Source organism: Callorhinus ursinus, unplaced genomic scaffold (assembly GCF_003265705.2).
Source record: "Callorhinus ursinus isolate GAN/ISIS: 27379988/994484 unplaced genomic scaffold, GSC_fseal_2.0 scaffold4, whole genome shotgun sequence".
Taxonomy (NCBI): domain Eukaryota; kingdom Metazoa; phylum Chordata; class Mammalia; order Carnivora; family Otariidae; genus Callorhinus; species Callorhinus ursinus.
In genome coordinates this window covers 31,933,597-31,954,098 of record NW_027397066.1, presented here as the reverse complement: position 1 = coordinate 31,954,098, position 20,502 = coordinate 31,933,597, and the positions used below count along the sequence as shown (strand labels likewise).

The window sequence follows — 20,502 nt, the reverse complement described above, 5'->3', positions numbered from 1 at the left end:
CACAGGTAGTCCTGTATAGGGTGTTTACACTTATAAAACTGTCAAAACTAGAATTAAAAAAAAAAGTAAACATTTAGGGCTTTTGTAATATCTAGAAATAAATTGCTCTATTCTGCTATAGAATCTTTATGTTGGTATATTTGTATATGTTTCAGCATTGTCAACTTTCATTTTGATTGTCAGGTTATCTATCATTTAGCTTAGCAATATAGTCTAGGAATAAGTCAGTCTCTAAGATGCTGGTGGGAAACCACATCTGGTTCTTACAGCATCACTTCGACATGATCATCAAAATAATAATTTTTTTTATATTTTCCTTTCCCATTCTGGTTTCTGCCTGGATCTTAAATAATAACCATTTTAATTTCATTTTATGAACTTGCCCAAAGAAAGGCAGGGGCGGCAGGTGATCAAGTTTTCTTAGAATGTGATGACAGCGTAGCTGTGGATGAAGCTAATGCAAGAGTTACAGTGTCTCCAAAAATAGTTGTTGGCTGAGAACTTTGATTTCATATAAGCAGTGGGGAGGTCACTTTTTCTCATTTTCCCTTAACCTTGGGGTCAAAGTAGTGAGGCAAAAAGACAAAAGACAAAAATACAGAGCAGTAAAAAGTCAATCAGTTTTTTGTATTTTTCCGTTTAGCACAGGGGTTTATAAATATATTTTTCCTTCTATATATAGCCACAGACTATGGAATCATCATCATGTTACGGAAATTGGAAGGAATCTTAGAATTTCTCAACTTCCCCCACCCACACTTTTCCAAATAAGGAATCCGAGTCTGAAAGAGGTTAGGTGCATGGTGTTGCTGGTTAGTCACCATCCTCTGTGATCACACATTAGTAGCAGTGAGGATAGGCCTCAGGTCTTTATGACTCCTGGTCCAGGGCTCTTTCCCAGAGAACTAACTTCCAAATGTTTCAATTCTCCAAGCGCTCTCCTGCTAACTCCGCACAGCTCGAACTACTGTGACTGCAGTTTTTCAACAAGTGTAAGAAGGTTTCGGGTGGGGGGATGGGTTAGCCTGGTGATGGGTATTAAAGAGGGCACGTTCTGCATGGAGCACTGGGTGTTGTACGCAAACAATGAAGGATGGAACAACTACATCAAAGACTAATGATGTGATGTATGGTGACTAACATAACACAATAATAATAATAAAAAAAAGTATTGGTTTCTATTTCTGGTGCTCAGTTGACAGCTCTGTGTTTTGTTACTGACTAGGTGTTTTGCATTCCTGTCTGCAACCGGAATTACCGTGGGGGTAACATGAGGTTTCTGAGCCGGAATCAACTGAGATGGAATATGTGGTGATTTTCTTTCTTTGTTTTCCACAGGCAATTTATAAACCTTCAAGAGCTCATCTACTGCTGTGAGTGCTCTGTTTTCAAATACGTTTCTTTGCCCTATGATAATAACCTATTAGTGCTGCAAAGTCTTGGGCGGATGTTCTGGCTATACGTAACAGAAGCTGTGCCTGGCTTGCTTCTCTCCATCCCTGGGTAGCAGCTTGATATGGGCGACAAGCCAGGATGGCACCCATGACTTTGTAAACGCTATTCCAACCCTCTGTTTCAGGCTGTGAGCTTGGCTGTGGCACCTCTCCATTTGTGGGATGCTTGCAATCCCTATTATCTTTTGGGGAGTCAACTCCCAACCACTACCAACGTTTTCAGCCTTGGAACCTGTAACTTCAGCCCCCCCTTACGCTACAAGCTTTAGTTCTCTCTCATGTCCACAGAGAGATCCTTACCCAGTTTTAAAGTATGTATTGCTATTGTTTTAGCTACTATTGCTAAGACACACATGTCTTGACCAGAAATCTCCAAAATAATCCCTCAGGAGCAACTTACGGAGGGTAATCGGGGTTATTGCTTTCGCATTCATTGGGGTTGTGATAACCAATGGTGAGGAAAAAGTTTCCACTCTACTTTTCTAAAGATAGCTCCAATTTGTCTAATAGGATCCTTAGAATAGGCATCAACATTTCAAAATTTCTTTGAGCTCTCTCATGTGCCCTTTGGACATTGTGGGTGCAGATAAGAGAAAAATGCCAAGATTTAAATACTTCTAAAAATTCCAGCATGTAGCTAGAGCCATAAAAAAAGTAAGTTTCTGGACTTAGTGGGATAACTGAGGACTTCAAACATAAGAGGGAAGTGTGGGTAGGTAGTTTTGAGAGAGTGCCCCCTAGTGTATACACCCAGGGTAATCCCCTCCCCTTGGAGCGTGGGCAGGATTGTGAAAATCATGGGATTTCACTCCCATGATTAGCGGACATTATATGGCAAATGTGAAGGGATTTTTCAGTTATAATTAAGGTCCTTAGTCTGTTGAATTTGAGTCTGTCAAAGGAGATCATCCTGGGGGTGCCTGATTTCTCAGGTGAACTTTAAAAGGGATGAGGCTCTTCCTGCAGGGAGAGATCTGAAGCATGGGTGAGATTATCCTTTGAAGCAGGCAGCCTGTAGGAGCTGCGAGTGACCCCTGGCCAATAACCAGCAAGACAATGGGGGTGCCAATCCTACAACCTCAAGGAATTGGATTTTGCCAACAACTTGAATAACCTCGGAAAATGACCCTGGGTATCACACGAGAACACAGCTGGCTGACGCCCTGATCTCAGCCTGGTAAGTCACTCGGCAAGGAACCCAGCTATCCCCTACCTGAACTCCTGATGCACAGAAACGGAGATAGTCAATGTCTATTATTGTAAGCCTCTAACTTTGTGGTAATTTGTTATACAGCAATAGCAACCAATACCAGAGGTTGTACTGAACTTCATTCTGATATTTCATGGGGCGATGTGCAAATGTCATACAATCTTAGAAACCGTCTATCTGCACCAACCATAGAAGGGAATATGGCACCAGTGACTGGCACAGTGATCCTGCTGGTCCACAACAGTCATCTCTCTAGGTTATTCCGGATCAATTACCGCACAAAGCTAGGGAAGAACCACCAGACATTTTAAGTGGTCACAACATTAACAAGATCCAGCATTTCTCATCTTCATGGTGCCTTAGACACAGGGAAACTTCAAGAGTAACAACAAATGCAAAGACAGCCTATAAAATTAACACACTGGCTTCAGATCAAATTAAAAGATGAGTACCCCCCACGATGAGGTGGACCCGCCACAGGAATCACATCCCGCTTTTTAGGCAGTAAATCTAGCATCATCTACTGGTTACACTTGAACCAGGTAACAAAACCCAAAGGCCGTGGAATTCAGTCCACTGGCCACGGCCACACGGGGCTCTCTCTGTGCAAAGGTCGGATTACAACAGGACACCTGAGAAGGTAACGGATGGTAAATTTAACAGACAAGCTGTCGGTTGGTGGATGGAAAACTTTGTAAGCATCCAGTGAAGCTTGAAGTCAAATGGTTAGGTGTAGCTGCTGACTGATGAGAAACAATAGCAAACACATGAGCTCATGGCAGACCATGACCAGGTAGGGGCACCTGTAAGTGTACCCAAAGCACCTGACCTGCAACCCACGGGGCAGGTGATTTCAGTGTTTACTGGGGAAGGAACTTATATTTAATTTTTTAATGAGAAAGTAAATCCTTTGTCTATAATAGAACTTTTCGAAGCACCAAATTCATTATAGGCCAGGACATTTCTGGACACCATTATTACTCCTGGAAGTACGCAAAATACTTCACGTTTTATGACATAGACCACGAGGAGAGCTGTATAATTTGGTAACCATATTATTTACTGTTCTATGAGTTATCAAATGTCAAAAACTTTTGGACTCCACAGTTTTGGGGTCAGAAAGCATGTCACTCCTACATGCTATGGGTGGCAAGATCCATGTGAGACCCCCTAAGAGCTCAAATGTTTTCCTTAGGAAGCAGGAGCCTCCAGGCACGTATCTTCACTATTGCAGAGACTCTGTCCTGTTCAGAACACAAAACAGGCCCCTCTCCTGTAACTTGGCTGATTTTTCCATCTGCATAGGCAGTATCCACAGCACCCTGGCTCCTTCAATTAGCAACAGAAACAATCTGCTCTCCAGGGCCTCCCCAAAGACCAACATTATTTGACCACCATCTCCTTCTTGCCAGAGCTCCCTGACATTCCAGACACGAAATAGAGGAAGGTAGTCTACCCATTCTTGCAGGTGGTCTACCCAGTTAGATATCTGGCCCTTAGACTGTGACCATGGTCCATTGGAGTGGGACAAAGGACCTTCAGCCTTCTTATCCCTCCCGCTTTTAGGAGGAACAGCCATGGACTACACCTCGAGTACACCTGACTTAGATGATCTGAAAGCTATGTTACCGGCGGCTTCCCCTATCCCCCCCGCTCTCCACCTTCAAGATGAAATGCCCTTGCTAAATCAGCTTAGACATGTTGATGTTACACCTTCAGTTTTCACAAAGAATGCCCATGAGAAATGGTCACATGAAGAATATTTTCACAAACCTGTACCGATGAAGACATTGCCCACTATATTTTCTCTTTGTATATACAGAGCCAATACAAGAAATGTCTTCAAAAATGTAACACCAGGAAAAGAAATTTATCTAGATAAACTAAGCTTTGGTTTATCATTCCAAGAAAAATTGATAATCTACTGGCAGCCAAGACACTCAGAGTCAAGGTCAGTGCTCCATTACAGTAACTCTACCAGCCTTGGGATATATATTCTATACCCTTTGTACCTGCATATTTTATTGAAATACCTCAAATCCTTTCAGGGAGTAGGTTAGTTGTATATTTTAAAACATTCAGCTGGGAGGACAAGTACAACACTTTAAGAATATAAGACCTCAAATCTTATATTTTAAGGTCAATATAATATAGTGGTTAAACCTATACTACTTGGTTCAAATCTCAACCCAACTACTTCTGACTTTGGACAAGGTCTTAGCCTCTCTGTGATTCACCTTCTTTAGCTCTAAAATGCAGGAAGCAAAAATACCTGTTTCTAGGGTTATTTTGAGGAATAAATGTATCAATATACACAAAGCACTTAGAACAGCAAGCACTAAAAATGATTTGTTCTTATTATCTCGCCAGCTAATGGTAGCCTCTATCAGTACGTGGTATGATCAAAATGTCAAATGCTATTATTAGCCTTCTGAACTTTATCCATTCAAATGCAACATATAATTCTTACCTACTGTAGCAGATGCTGATGAGAGCAGAGATTTGCCCCAGGAGCCCCAGCCTGCCCATCCCCCTCCATGGGAAGGCGAATCCACAACCTGTAGAAAAACAGATTAGCAGAAGGTTAGCAATTCAGTATATGCAGGAATGAAAAAACACCCATTGGTTTGAAACAAAAAGGTTTTAAAAAAAATCACCAGGAATCATATCTCCCTGGCTTAAAGTTCATAAGGGCCATAAAAGAATATACCAACCCACATTTCAACGTGTACTTTGGAACAAAATTGATTAGTAGTGGTGTTGGCTTCTGCGGGCTCGGCCTGAAGTGAGAGGAAGGGAGTTTGATGTTAACAAAGACCCAAATGTCCCCTTGTCTGGAAGACAGGGACAAGGGCTGTGGGGGGAAAACATTTAGTACATTAGGGCACAAAGTGATTTGAAAAAGTTCAAAACTCTGGCAACTTTAACAGAGCTAAACAAATGTTCTCTTCCAGGCAGAGGTAACTTTCAAATCTCTGGGGTGATACGAGGGAGCTCTGATGGATGACAGGTAGAGTGTCTAGAAAAGCACCAATAAGCCTGGGGATGGGTAGCAGCAACAGGTTGCCTTTTGAGGTAGACATCTTTCTTTCTTTCTTTCTTTTTTAAAGACTTATTTATTTTGAGAGAGAGAGAGATGGCGGGGGAGGAGGAGAGGGATAGAGAGTCTTAAATAGACTCGACGTTGAGTGTGGAGCCCAACACCGGGGTCGATCTCACAACCCTGAGATCACAACCTGAGGCGAAATCAAGTCGGATGCTCAACCGACTGAGCCACCCAGGCGCCCCAAGGTAGATCCTTTCAATGTGTCTTTCACTGTCCCTGGGCTCTGTGGGTTCACATTCTTCTGCCTAAGTATTTGGATTGAGATTGAGAGACTGGTTTAGCTTGAGTTGGTTGCTTGAATAGAAGATGAAAACTCAGGCAATGTAGGGTGACCATATTCTATCCGTCATGCCGACTAAGGATTAAGAGAAATCCGAGTGAGCAGAATGAAGGAGATATACTCAGAAAAGTTGTTGAATTCCTGACAGCTTCTCAGCCCCTGGTTCCTGTCCCTCCTCAAGGCCCTATTACATTCTTGGGTTCCATGAGATTACAGCATAGTCAATGAGTCTGTCTGTTTCTTTTTTAAATGTTTTGTTCACTGATGTATCCCCAGAGCCTAGAAGACAACATGGCATGTGATAAGTGCTTAATACATTTATTTGTTGAATTACTGAAATTCACCTATTTTCTTAAGTAATATAATAGTTTCTTGCAACCAAGCAGCCCTGACTCAGTTAGTGGAACTATAGCTTTCTCTTATTATCTAGGAATACATTCTAGAAAATGAGGTAAAAATACATTAAGAGTAGTACATTAGGTGCTGGAGAATCACAGCTCTTTCCTCAAAAAAAAAAAAAAATAGAAGTTCAGTGAAATATTCCTACAGAGTTTGTGGCTTCTATAACTTTTGACCCAAGGCTGGTCCATCACTCAGCACCCTTCCCTTCTCCCTGCTGCCTTCTACCTTTGCAGATGAGGGTGGTCATGTCAAATAGTTTGGGCCCAGTGAGATACAAACGGGAAGGCTTTTGCTTTCATGATAAACTACACACTTATGGCTGGTGCCAACTCTTCCCACCATCCTTTTTTTCTGCCCTAAATATGAATATGATGCTTGAGACTGCAGCAGCCATTTTTGCAGCCATGATGGAAAGGCCAGGGAATCACAGAGTCACTGGTCCTGGTACCGTTGAGCTACTAAACCAATGTGAGTAGTTGACTGTCTTCATTCTTTCTGTTAAGTGAGAAAAAAAATAAGTTGCTATTTGGTCAACTACTCTATGTTGGATTTTAGTTCTTTGTACCCAAATGCATTCTTAACTGATTCACCTAGTAAATATGTCACACCAACCATCAGTGTAGAATACTGGTCAAGAGAAAAGGTTATGGAATTAAATTGCTTGGGTTGGACTCTAGGCTCTGCCATTTTGGACAAGTTATTCAAGTCTTTCGAGACATGGTTTACCCTTACAAAATGAGATATGGTCGCATAAGAGCCGTAAATATGAGAACCAATAATCTCACAGGGTTATTGTGAATATTAAAAGAAATAATTCATATAAAGCTTTGAGCATAGTGCCTGGCACATAATAAATACTCCACCAATGTTAACTAGTAATAATAATAATAATAAATAATAATAATAAAAATAATAAAAAACAACTATACTTTTAACACTAAGAAGCAAAAAGCTTTGAAAGTTGGCTGACATTTATTTCTGTCTGGAAACAATGAGGAGCTTGTTAACACGAATGGAAATACTCATGATTCATGACTGTCTGCTTTCATTTTTGGTGTCTACATTGATTTACTTCACTTCTGCAATGGAAGCCAGTGGCAATTTTATACCATCATGAAGACAGATGTAAGTTGGTGATTAATATCATTCTTTCACAGGACAAATCACTACCTATGTGATTAGGGAGAGTTAATACACTTAGGGGTGACAGCTTCTGACTCAAATTTATAATAGTTAATATACTCTGACAGCTGGTAATTGACTAGCAAATGAAAATAAATGTTAAATGAGTCTAGAACTTTTTGCAGTATAAATTACTGCTTCAATTGCTTTATTAATAAAGCTCCTTTGACATTGAGCTGTGACCTCGTGATCAGCTACAAAGAATATTCGTTATCAATGGCAAATACTCAAATGACTAAATGTGCACATTTAATATAAAAACCATATAAACTACCTATTCAACATGAATTCTCATCTTGAGTATTGTCTCCACTTTAAATGGCTTTAATGTTACACACTTATGAGTCTCTAAAGTAGGCAGCATGGATCTACTCAGATCTTTCATTATCAAATATGGTTATTTTAAAACTTTTTTTCTCATCCTCATCCCATGTGACCCCCACCTCCTTTAACAGACAGCTTCACATAAGAATTTGCTGAGAAAACAGAGACCACCAGATGGGTACTCTTAACTTCCTGTCCCTCCTCATAAGCTCTCAGAAGAAGGACCTCATTTCACAAGAGCAAATCAGACTTGGCTTGATCAAGAGGGATATCCAAAACTCAGCTGAAGATCGCTTAAACGTCTGCAACTATTCTGTGGTCCTAAGAATATGAAGAATGCAGGATTCCATCAAGTTCGAAGTTCTTTAAATAGAAAAGATATGTGCATATCTGGTGTCCCATTTAAAGGTCTTTATCATTAAATGGAAAATACATTAATTTATTTTAGGCTATCAAATTTACATGTATCATTAGATAGAAAAAATGTACAAATGTTAGAATTACATTAAATTTGAAGGCCTTTGACATTTAGATGGAAATGAAAGTACCTGTCATAAAAGATCAAAGATCAACCTGGTTGTCCTATGTCCTTGAGTAGATCAAGAATCAGGTACTGTCCACAGCTCACATCTGAGAGACCAAACCCTTTTTAAGTTTTGTTACTCATGACATAACTGCTCTAAAAAGGGGCTCAGTGTGACATTCAGGGAGATGGAAATCACTCTGGATGCCTGCAGTTCTGTCAAAATATTTGCTTGAAAATGGCCTCGGTTATTTCCAAGCAATTTTCTTCCTTGGTGAGTACGTATCGTTCCACTCTGGGAATATTTAAAATTAAATATAGAAAGGTTTAAAGCATCAACATCAGGCTATTAATATTTTTATGCATATTTGGTCTTTTCTGCACTATTGTTTAAGAAACTAAAGTGAAACTTAAAAAAAAACAATTTAAAGTGAATAATTGAATGATTAGACTTTTATAAAAAAGATTTTATTTATTTATTTGACAGAGTGAGAGAGAGCACAAGCAGGGGGAGCGGAGAAAGAGGGAGAGGGAGAAGCAGGCCCCCCCACAGAGCAGGGAGCCTGATGCGGGGCTCGATCCCAGGACCCCAGCATCATGATCTGAACCAAAGGCAGTGGCTTAACCGACCGAGCCACCAAGGCACCCCAAATGATTAGACTTCTGATTTTAAGTTGAAATCTTCCTAAGTTTATGCATGGTATTATAACATCTAACAAATCTTTAGGTCCACTCTATAATTTCATTTAATAGGTTTATAATACTTCCTATGCACTCAGCAAGGTTTTGTTTGAGTAGATAAATGAGGTGCTTAAAAAAGAAAATGGAATACATTACATTCATATAGACATAGTTTTAAAGTATTTGAACATACTTAAGTTGGTAAAAAGGACCAAGCATTCATCAAAAGTCCCTTGAAAGTGCCTGTTCAATTTTGCTAGACGTCCAAATAGAGTAAGATTTGTGAGATGAATATAAAGCCTAGGAAGAATTGCATTTTTGAATTTATAACCTTAATACATTGAACACTAATTGTTTAAACCAAATTAAAAGTCCAAGTAGTCTATTTTATTTTTTAGTTTTTTAAAAAGATTTATTTATTTGAGAGAGAGAGATGGGGAGGGGCAGAGGGAAAGGGAGAGAGGAAGAGAATTTCCAGCAGACTCCCCACTGAGTGCGGAGCCTGACGTAGGGCTTGATCCCAGGGCCCTGAGATCACAACCTGAGCCGAAATCAAGAGTGGGACACTCAACGAACTGAGCCATCCAGGCGCCCCATTAGTAGTCCTTTTTATGCACAAACACACACTGGCCTACACCAAAAACCCATCTAAACACAAATCTAACTTAAGTGCACCTCCACTCACAATTACCTCTTTCCCTTCTAGCATTATGGAAGTGATGTTTTCCTCTTAGTTATAATTATCACCTCCACGTGAACTCCACTGGGTCTGGGTGGGTTGGTCTTCCCTCCTCTCCTGGCTTTTCAACATTTCTCCACCTGCTACTTCCCACATTCAATCATGTATACGATTCCTCCACCTTAAAACCAACAAATGAAAATCACAATGACAAAATGTTTCTTTCAAACCTATCTGGTGTCTGCTCTACAACCTGTTTCTTCACCTCTTACAAGACGCGCCTACTGTCCGTACCTGCCCCCCGCTTCATTCCTCCACCTGCCACAGGACTCTCCCATGGCCACCAGGACTGCATGAAACCATTCTCATCAATGTCACAGTGGCTTCCTTTAGTCATTTTATTTCGTGACCTTTCACTAGCATCTGCAGCTTAACCACGTCTCCATTCTTAAACTACTCTTTTCTCATGGCTTCCATGCCCTATCTTTGGATTCTTACTTTCTCGGCCCATCTTTTATTTTGATGATTTCAGTCTACTTTAGAAAGTTTTTAAATGCATGTTATGATATTACGGGGAGTGCTTAATGAAGCTGCAATCCAAGTGCTTCCAGCATTCCAATAAAATATGCATAGTTCAGTGTAGTCAGCTGGCATCCTCACCAGGAAAGCCATCCTCCAGAGGCATATATCATGAGCATTTCTAGTATCTGTCACTTTTTTAACACCTGATGCTTTGCTAATTAGCATACTGAGTTGCAGAAGTGGGTTTAACTAGTAGACACGGTGAACTATAAACTAGCATTCTGTTTACATGGTGAAATTAAAGGTATTTAAGTGTTACAGATGGCTAAATTTATTTTAGAGCCTCTTTTCTATCTTTTTATGAATGGGGCATAAGAACGGTTTTTGCCCTGTGCTAAATGGGGTTCTATCCAGCTCTGAACTCTGGGCAATTCTAGTTTTTTGATGCCAGCTCTAAAGGAAGAAAACCCTGCCTCTAGAATTCTAGATATTTGTCTTGAGTGAAACTCATTCAGGGTGGTGATCAAAGCACCTAAAAGGACAGGACAATGGGATATTCTCCAGCCTATAGTTAGAAACAGTTGTCGGGAACTGTTTTTAATTTTCTGGTCAATTAATGTTCAATTTTAAAATGTCAGTGTGGTACAATGTGATCCGTGATTTGATTTCCCTTACAGAATGTGATAAGATCATGAAGAAGAGGTGACCCTCACCATCTCAACTTCTGGCTACCACAACCTATCAAAAAGAACCTAAGAGCCAAATTGGCTTAGGGACAGGAACCTTCCAGGGCCAAGGCCTTGGCCTCTGTGCTTCTTTATTTACATATAACACTGGGGGCAATCTCACCCACTCCCATTTCTTAAATAACATTCAAGTATTAATGGTTTCCACATCTCTCTTCTGGGCTCCAGGCTATTATAACCAACTGCCCACAAAATATCTTCCCTTGGATATCCCATGGCATGCTCAGTACTGAACTCACCCGATGCCCCAGCTAGCTCTTTCTGTGTCCCCGTCTTAGTCGTTGCCAAACACTGGTCCGTAGACTGACCACAAGAGTCTCACCTAAGGGGAACTTATTAAAAACACAGAGTCTTAGCTCTTACTGTGATCTTTTGAATAAGAATCTCAGTGTAGAGCCTAGGAATCTGAATTTTTAACAATCTCCCTAGGTTGTTCCACTGTACCACCAGATTTAGGAAGTGCTGCCCTATATGGCCTTACTGCCTCAGCATCACCAAAGCCAAACATTGAGTGCCATAACGAAGAGTAGGCTTAAACGGGGAAATCCTCGAAAAGAACAGAAGCAAACTTGACTTACTCATTGAAGAGGCAAAAATCTGCCATCTGTGTGTCCTGGTCTATGTTCACTCTCCTTTGTCTCCCCTGACAGCAATTTTATGGCTCTCACACATTCTGTTTTTCCTTTTCTAGGGACAGAAGAACTAACCGGTGATAGTCTATGTTTTCCTCTGTGAGTACCTTTAGTGAAAACATTGGAATTATTTACTTTCATAATTGACCTTATGTACTGGTGTTAAACAGTAGAGATGACTTTTTTTCCACTCTGGGTAACATTTCTTGGTGTTAAGAACTTAGGGAAATTCGATTTCATCAGATCTTGTAGAGGCTGATAGGCCTATAGTAAGTTCTATACAGTCTATAATAAGTTCCCAGAAAAAAATCTCTGGAAATAAATGTCACTCCTGACTAGCACGCCAGACAAACATCTCTTAAGTTGAGGCTGAAGTTGTCCCTGGTTCCTGAAGATTAATTTAAGTGCCCCCTCTAAGGCTTCCCCTGTGTCTGCTCTATCTAGTACTATAGGATATGCTATCATTACGTTTATACAACACTCCCTTCTCCAACTAGACCACAGGCATTAGGCATCCTGAAGATAGTTGTGCCACTCAGATTCCTGGGCACAACACGTGGTGTCACGGGGCTGGTAGAGGCCTTCAAGAGTCTAACCTCCGATGTTCAAATGAGTTTGGGGGCTGTCTCTCATGGATATTGTAGCGTAGATCCCGCAGGAAGTCTCAACTCAGTGGCTTCTAGTCTGTACATGATAATGGACGAGAAAAAGAAGGAAGACCAAGGACAGAGATCGCTTCTTTGAGTGCATAAACTGTGAGTGGTGTGACCCTTCAAAGCAGAGGTGCCAGCCAGGCAGCTGGCAGAACCACTGGCCTCCTCTTCTCGGGGCCCCTCCTAGTCACACCCCTACCTGCCAGCTTACAGCCACTGGGCTGACTCAGGCAAAAACGAAGCTAATGAGGAGGGTTTTGAGGGGACCCAGGCCCAAAGAGACTGCAGATACAAGTCACTTAAAGAAAAAAATATATATACATCTAAGCACATTATCACAAAATCTAGTGTGTCCTAGAAGATACTGGTTTAAGCTTTCTCAAAGGCTATTCTGTCGGCTTTTTGTTTTTGTTGTTGCTGTTTTTGTTTTTTTTTTTTTACATCCCTGCCAAACCATGGTTTGCTTTTGTTTAAACATCTCCGTTCATGGGAAACACCCTCCTCTCTGAGGAAGTCCGTCTCCTCTCGGAACGGTTCTACAAGTCAAACCCCTTGAGGAAACTGAGGCACAAGGAACCTGACTTTGAATAAAAGAATCACAAGACATTAGTCAGAAGAATACCTAGTGCTATTCATGTGCAAAAGTCTTCATTTTAGGTCCGAGGGGGGAAGCCAGGCCCTCTGGTTCCCTGTGTAGTCTCCTCCTTCACTGATCACATGCAGACATTTCCCCACAGAAGCTTGTTTAAAGGGATAAATGAGATTCTTTCAGGCTCAGATATACTTGGGATTAAGTTGGCTTTTGAGCTTGTCTGTTTTCCTATTGGACCTGCCATTCCTCAGGGGACCTGTGTTCAAGATCCATACAGTCGACTTCTAAATGAACTTTCGATTCACCGTTTTCTTTAGAATTAATTCTCTTCTAGATCAAGAGAAAAATAGTTGTTTTCATCATTGCAAAAGGGTTTTTCATAAGTATCCAACGAGGCAATAAAAAATAGAGCAAGTGAACAATGCTTGAAGACAAGGTGCAACACTGACTTCTTGTATAGACTTAAAAGGATAAGTTACCAAGAGAGATAGTAGAACCCCCTTCTCTGGGTAATTCTTAAAAAGAGACTAAAGTTGTACCTACTTAGAAGGGTTTAAATATGACCTGGGTGGAAGCCCTTCCACCAGCTGTATTGGCTTTCTGCCTTCTTTGAACAAACATACTGATGGGCGTTCCTCCCACATCTTGGTTTCATCTGAGCTCCTGGTGCAATGCCACACACATACACCCAGAGTCACAGTCCCAACCCCGTGGCCAATATTTGTACTTCCATCCAGATACTTTTGGGATGCTTCATGATGAAGAAAGACTCTTTTCCAAGTCCTTGAAAACTGTCGGGGTCATGCAGGAAGAGGAGGGCAGTATCTGTCTGCTTAATTGGGCTCTAACCCTGTAGCATTAAGGTTTATAAAGAGCTTTCAAAAGCAGGACTCATTCAGTTTGCTCAAAAAACGAAGAAGGCAGATATGTAGGCGCACACTGACTTTTTATTGTGCTATCTTTATTAGCTATCTTGTTTTCATTATTAGAAGTCTGGAATTGGAATGTATAATCTACCCATCAGGAGCATATATATTTTGAATTAGTAGAGCCTGTGTCATTTCTTTAGGTCATCTCAGGTCACAATGTTGCGGCCAAGATGTGGTTTTCTTAATGTACAAAGATATTTATTAATAGCAGCACTTATGATAAGAATAGAGAACCAATGCTTCCCACATTAGAAAGCGTGAAGGAAAAACAGTTTCCAGAGTTAGGTATATGGGTAGATATAGCTATAGGATTTTTATTTTTTTTCTTTGTTTATTTTTAGGATTTTTAAATAGATATCCTATTGGCTCTGTTTCTCTGGAGAACCGACTACTACAGCATCAGCATTTTCTAAAGCTTTCCCAGTGGTGGAAATGTTCAGGTAGAGTTGAGAACCTCCAGTCTAGGAGTGCTTAATCCCTTAGGGGGTCCATGGATGGCTTTGAAGAGTCTGTGAACCCTTGGAACTCACAGATGAAATTGTGTCTGTGTGTTTACCAGCTCTCATTCAAACTCTCAGCTGGTCCTCAGACCCCCTCCCCGACATCCCTGCCAAACCACTGTTTGCTTTTGTTTAAACATCTCCGTTCATGGGAAACACTGAGGAAGTCCGTCTCCTCTCGGAACGGTTCTACAAGTCAAACCCCTTGAGGAAACTGAGGCACAAGGAACCTGACTTTGAATAAAAGAATCACAAGACATTAGTCAGAAGAATACCTAGTGCTATTCATGTGCAAAAGTCTTCATTTTACAGAGGGAAAAACTGAGGCATGGAGAAATTAGGTGTCTCGCCCAAACTGAGAGTGGTAATGTTAGGCCTGAGGGGGGAAGCCAGGCCCCCTGGTTCCCTGTGTAGTCTCCTCCCTTCATTGATCGCATGCAGTAGAGTCTCTTCACGGAGGTAACCTGCGGTGGGACACGTCAGAGGAGCCAGGCTGGGGCCTGACTGAGGGAAAACCCTGATTCCCCATCTCGGACCATCCCTCTGGAAGGCAGAATTGGCCCGCTTCCTTCTTTCGTGCTGAATGCCTCTCCATCCCCAAAAGCCCCCACGTGGTTGAAGGTGAAGTTGCCAAGAAAACCCAGGTCGACGATCATACTGATGCTGTACAAGGTACCAGCTGGGAGACACCGGTCTATCTTATCCCCCAGAAAGACAGGTGCAGGCACTGAAGGGAAGGGGCCATGAGCATGTTCTGCCTCTGGTCCTCTGGAAGGTGGTGTGTGATGATAAAACAGTGATCTGAAGGTTTAAGATCCAGCCCCACAGTGGATTTGTAACTATGTGTTAAAAGTTAAGTGATATTAAAAAAAAAACACTGACTTGTTTAGGGTGGAATCAGGCTCATTAATAACTTGGACTCATGATGTTCAATATTTCAATATCTTCCCTTTACTACCGAGTAGCTTAATATCCCCTAGGCTGCTTACTCTCTCTGAGCCGGATTGCCTCGTCTATAGATTAAGGTTAATAATATCCAGCTTAGAACCTCAACGAACTGTTGGATGGAGCAAATTACATAACCTATAAAGGGGCTAGCGGGGTGCCTGGCATACAGGATGTAGCCAGTCTTGGTGGCTGTTACTATTATCGCCACAATAATCAAAATGCAAATATTATAATGACCAATTATTCTCATATATGCCTTGTCTCACCACACAACCCCCTTTTGAAGACAGAGGTGATGTCACAGTATATTCTGAATCCCCCTGATCCCCGTAAGCATCAAAAATACCCCGATCTGTGCCCATGACAGGTATCAGTAAGAACTTAGGTTGAAGTGAATCGAATGAAACACACCTACCAGATTAGTCTGTTCTTTCAGGGGTATTTCAGATCCAAGTTCTGCCTCGAGGCTGACGGAGTCAATGCATTCAGCAAGTGCACCCTCGGTCACTTCTCCATTGAGGGGGGGCTCCGTGGCACTGGTGTGTTGGGGCTGCTCAAGATGCCCAGTGTCAGTAGTCTCTGCACCCTGGATGGTGGCATTTTCATGCCCATCTCCTCTGGCGTCAGCTGCTGTCGGCTCATTTGAAATCATAGCTGAATCACAGTGCGCTTCTGTGCCTTCGGGCGAAAACTCACTCTCGGGCATCTTGGCAATTTCTGCTTTGTCTCTAGTGGCTGAGGTGTCACCAGCATCGTCAGACATTTTAATATCTGTCAACATGATTACAAACACTTTCCGCTTTAATCGGAATTGTTAAACCTGAATCCAAAACCCCAAATAATCAAATCTGGTAGGGGAAGACTTTCTTCTACGGATAAGAAACCTTATGTAACCTTGGGGTAGGCTGAAATACGGCCCCCAAATATATCCATATCCTAATTCCTGGAATTTGTGAGCATTACCCTTATACGGCAAAAGGGATTTTGTGCATGTGGTTGAATTAAGGATCTTGGGATGGGGAGATTATCCTGGGCTATCTGGGTGGGTCCTAAATGAAATCGTAAGTGTCCTTAGGGAAAGGCAGAAGGAGATTTGACTAGAGAGAGGAGAAGGTGATGAGAGGACAGGAGCGGAGCTTGGGGTGATGAAGATGAAGGAGGGGCCACAAGCCAGGGGTTATGGGTGACCACTAGAAGCTGCAAAAGTCAAGGAAACCATTCTCCCCTCAGCGATGCCAGAAGGAACCAGACCTACCAACACCTTGACCTTAGCTCAGTGAAACTGGTTTTGGATGTCTGACCTCCAGAACCATTAGAGAATAAATTTGTGTTGTTATAAGCCACTAAGTTTGTTGTAATTTGTTATAGCAGCATAGAAAACTAATACAACCCTATCTCCAAACTTTCATGGATCTCTTATGTGGTATATGGGGATATGTGTATGGGAACTAAGAGTATCATCTCCATCTGTGAAATTCTTTAATATCACTTTATTAATTATAATTGTAGCAATAATGAGAATAAGCACAGAAAATACCTGAGGGCTTATCGAAAACTACTTGACATCTAGCTTTGCAACATCATCGGAGAGTCACATTGAAAAAGAGACATACTTTGTCTCTTTGTTGGACACCAGCTGGTGAAGGCCTGGGCTCTGTTGGACAACAGTTTACACAGGGAAACACAGGAGGAGTTGGAAGGGAAAGAAGTGCAGTATTAAGTCAAATGAGGCATGTCACCATTACAAAATTACCTACAAAGATGAAAACTCTTTACGAAGCTTGCAAGTTATTGTATCATACAGGACAGCACCATTCAACAGAAGTTTTTGCAATGATGAAAATGTTCTATGTTCACACTCTCCAATGTTGTAGTTAATAGCCACATTGCCTATTGAGCATATGAAGTGTGGCTAGTGCAACTGAGCAACTATATATTTTTTTAAAGATTTATTTATTTGAGAGGGGTGGGGTAAAGGCAGAGAGAGAGGGAGAGAATCTTAGACTCCCTGCTGAGAGTGGAGCCCATTGTGGGACTCGATACCCTGACCCTAAGATCATGACCTGAGCCAAAATCAAGAGTCGGATGCTTACCTGACTGAACCACCCAGGTACCCCACCCCCACCCTTTTTTAAAGTAGATTCCACACCCAGCATGGAGCCAAATGAGGGGCTTGAACTCACGACCTTGAGACAAAGACCTGAGCTGAAATCAAGGGTCAGATGCTTAACCAACTGAACCGCCCAGGCCCCCAGCAACTACATTTTAAATTTTATTTAATTTTAAATGATTTATGTTTATATTTTACATAAGCATACATTGCTAGTGGTTACCTTACTGGATAGCACAGATCTACAAGGCTAGTTCGAGATGAAAATTTTCTTAAGCTAACCTGAACACACAGTGCTCTCACTACACCAGAAGCCAAGTCTCAGTCAAATCAGTGGGTATTTTTGTTGACCTCAGTGTTTACCAATTGGTCAAACCTCAAGTTGCTACTAAAGCCACGGTATGTAAGAAGCCACTTAACATACTGGTTACATGGAGTACAGGCTTAGAATCACACGCACATGTAACTCTGGTCCCTCACACAGCTGTCCCTAAGGTTGTCTGGCTATTGTCCTTGCTCGTGCTACATTGTCTCCCTTGGTGAATCACATTCCTTTCTCAGGGTTTCACACACCACTCTCAGTGTTGTGAGTTTCAAATATCTACCTCATTCCATTGAGATGGAATGTGAATTAGTGGTTTCCAGGAACTGAAGGGAAGGGGAATGAGGAGGGACTGCTAATGGGTATGGATTTCTTTAGTATGTGATGAAAATGTTCTAAAATGAGATAGCAGTAATGCTGTACAACTATGTGAATATTCGGAAGACCACTGAACTGTATGCTTTCAAAGAGTGAATTCTGTCATATGCGAATTATATCTCAATATATTAGGAGTAGGTATAATACATATAACCTATAGTATTACATGTTAATAATGCTGTCATTAAAAAAAATCTATTTCTGGATAAGTAATTCCAATGGCCAGCTGGACATCTCTTCCCATCCAAATGGAAACCTGTTGTCTTACTGTTAATACTCGTTCTTCCTCTTGACTTTTGTGTTTCTTTTAATGGTACCTAGATTTCCCCCATAACCCAGGCTTAAAACCTCAGGGCTGTCATTAACTAAACCTTCACTCTCTCAGGAATATATAACATCGGCAGCTATCATTTATTGAGTGCCTATTAAGTGCAGACTCCTTACATGAATTGTCTGCTGTGAGTTAGATAATACGATCTCCATTTTACAGATGAGACAACTGAGGCTCAGAAGTCACCCTTTCAGTAAGCGGCAGATTTGAGATTTGAACCCACATCTAACTTTGAAATTGAACCATATCAGAAATGTACCTACAGCCTCTTCTCTCACATTCACCCAGTGCCCAAATCCTAGAGGCTCTTGATTCAGAATTCATGTCTTGTCTTTTACCTCTCACCTCATGGCCACCCATCTAGCTCAGGTTCTCATTATGTTTCACACTGATAGTTTCAACATTGGGTTCAGCCCTCCCCTGTTGTTCTTCCTTTCACTCCCCATCCCTCCCCATCCTGTTCCTACATCCTCAGGGCCTTCCCACTTACTACTGAGATGAGGCCATCTCACCTTGGTTAGAGTTACTTGAGCATTTTCCTATTCCAGCACATTGTAAATACTATGAAGACAAGGGTCTTCCTTGTCTTGTTTTCATATTTTATGTAGCACTTAACGTGGTTTCTTGAATATAGTGGGAAGCTCAACGAATATGTGTGTTGTTATATTGCTATTTTTGGAGACTTAAAATTAAAATGTAATTTCGATTAGTGTTTTTGTATTTCTTGGGTAAATACCTAGTAGTATGATTATTGGATTGTAGGTGTACCTCTATGTTTATAGCAGCATTATTTACAATAGCCAAACTATGGAAGCAGCCCAAGTGTCCCTCAGTAGATGAATGGAAAAAGAAGGTGTGAGATATATATATAATTCAGCCAGAAAAAAGAATGAAGTCTTGTCATTTGCAATGACATGGATGGAGCCAGAATATAATGCTAAGCAAAATAAGTCAGTCAGATAAAGACAATACCGTATGATTTCACTCACATGTAGAATTTAGGAAATAAAACAAAGAAAAAAAAAAAGCGAGAGAGAGAGACAAACGAAGAAACAGACTCTTGACTATAGAGAACAAACTGATGGACACCAGAGGGGTGGTGGGTGGGAAGATGGGGGAAACACGTGATGGGGATTAAGGAGTGCCTTGTGATGATCACCAGGTGATGTGTGGAATTGCTGAATCACTATATTGTACACGTGAAACTAATATAACACTGTATGTTAACTATATCGGAGTTAAAATTTTTAAAAATGTAATTTGAAATGAAAGCAAGCAGAAAATGCCTTTACCCCATTTACTACTCAAGAGCTACCTTACAGCCAATGGTTCCAAATGATCCCTATTGTCTTCCCTTTTTCCTTCACCTCCCAATGAACTAAGTTAGAATGTTTCCTTTCACACAAACAATCCTTGAATTCAGTAATAACACTCCTGTAAACAAGTCTATGGGCGGGAAAGCAAAAAATGCATACGTCTCTTTAGCTGGCATATAAAGTTGAGGATAGGGAAGGTGGGAGGTGATCTGTCAATGAGGATGGTCAATGCCTAGTTGAAATGATAAAGAAGGAAACAAGGCCACTGTACAGGAAAGGTAGTTGCCGTGGCTTATGGGAGGAAGGCAGAATTGAGTGAGGCTACTTGAGAAGCTGCTGTCCTTTTGGAAACTTATAAAATCTTCTTGAAAATCCCTGAGGCAGGACTGGGCTAGGACAGGGGGTTGGCAAACTGCAGCATGCTGGCCAGACCTTGCCCTCCGCCTGTTACAGTAAGTAAGATTTTACTGGGACACAGACATATTCATTTGTTGCTGTACTGTCTACAGCTTCTCTAGTACTGCAACAGCTTTGTTGAGTAGCTGAAAAGAACTTTTGGCCCGGACGCCTGGGTGGCTCAGTCGGTTAAGCGTCTGCCGTTGGCTCAGGTCAGCATCCCCAGGTTCTGGGATCGAGTCCCACATCAGGCTCCATGCTCAGCAGGGAGTCTGCTTCTCCCTCT

General features: G+C 41.4%; 1 protein-coding gene across 3 annotated transcripts in view; it reads right to left on the bottom strand.

Annotated features, from left to right (window-relative positions):
* The window catches only part of FAM114A1 (family with sequence similarity 114 member A1), a 65,640-nt gene that overhangs the window by 40,215 nt on the left and 4,923 nt on the right, over positions 1 to 20,502 (bottom strand). For 2 of the 3 annotated variants that reach the window (XM_025887033.2, XM_025887034.2), the window contains 2 exons: positions 15,779 to 16,134; positions 5,135 to 5,222 (listed from right to left, as the gene is read on the bottom strand). In XM_025887033.2, coding sequence (XP_025742818.1) covers positions 5,135 to 5,222; positions 15,779 to 16,126 — 436 coding nt within the window. In that variant the 5' untranslated portion in view covers positions 16,127 to 16,134. Of the gene's footprint in view, positions 1 to 5,134; positions 5,223 to 9,853; positions 9,873 to 15,778; positions 16,135 to 20,502 lie in introns of those variants that run through there. The other variant, XM_025887036.2, reaches the window with a different exon arrangement.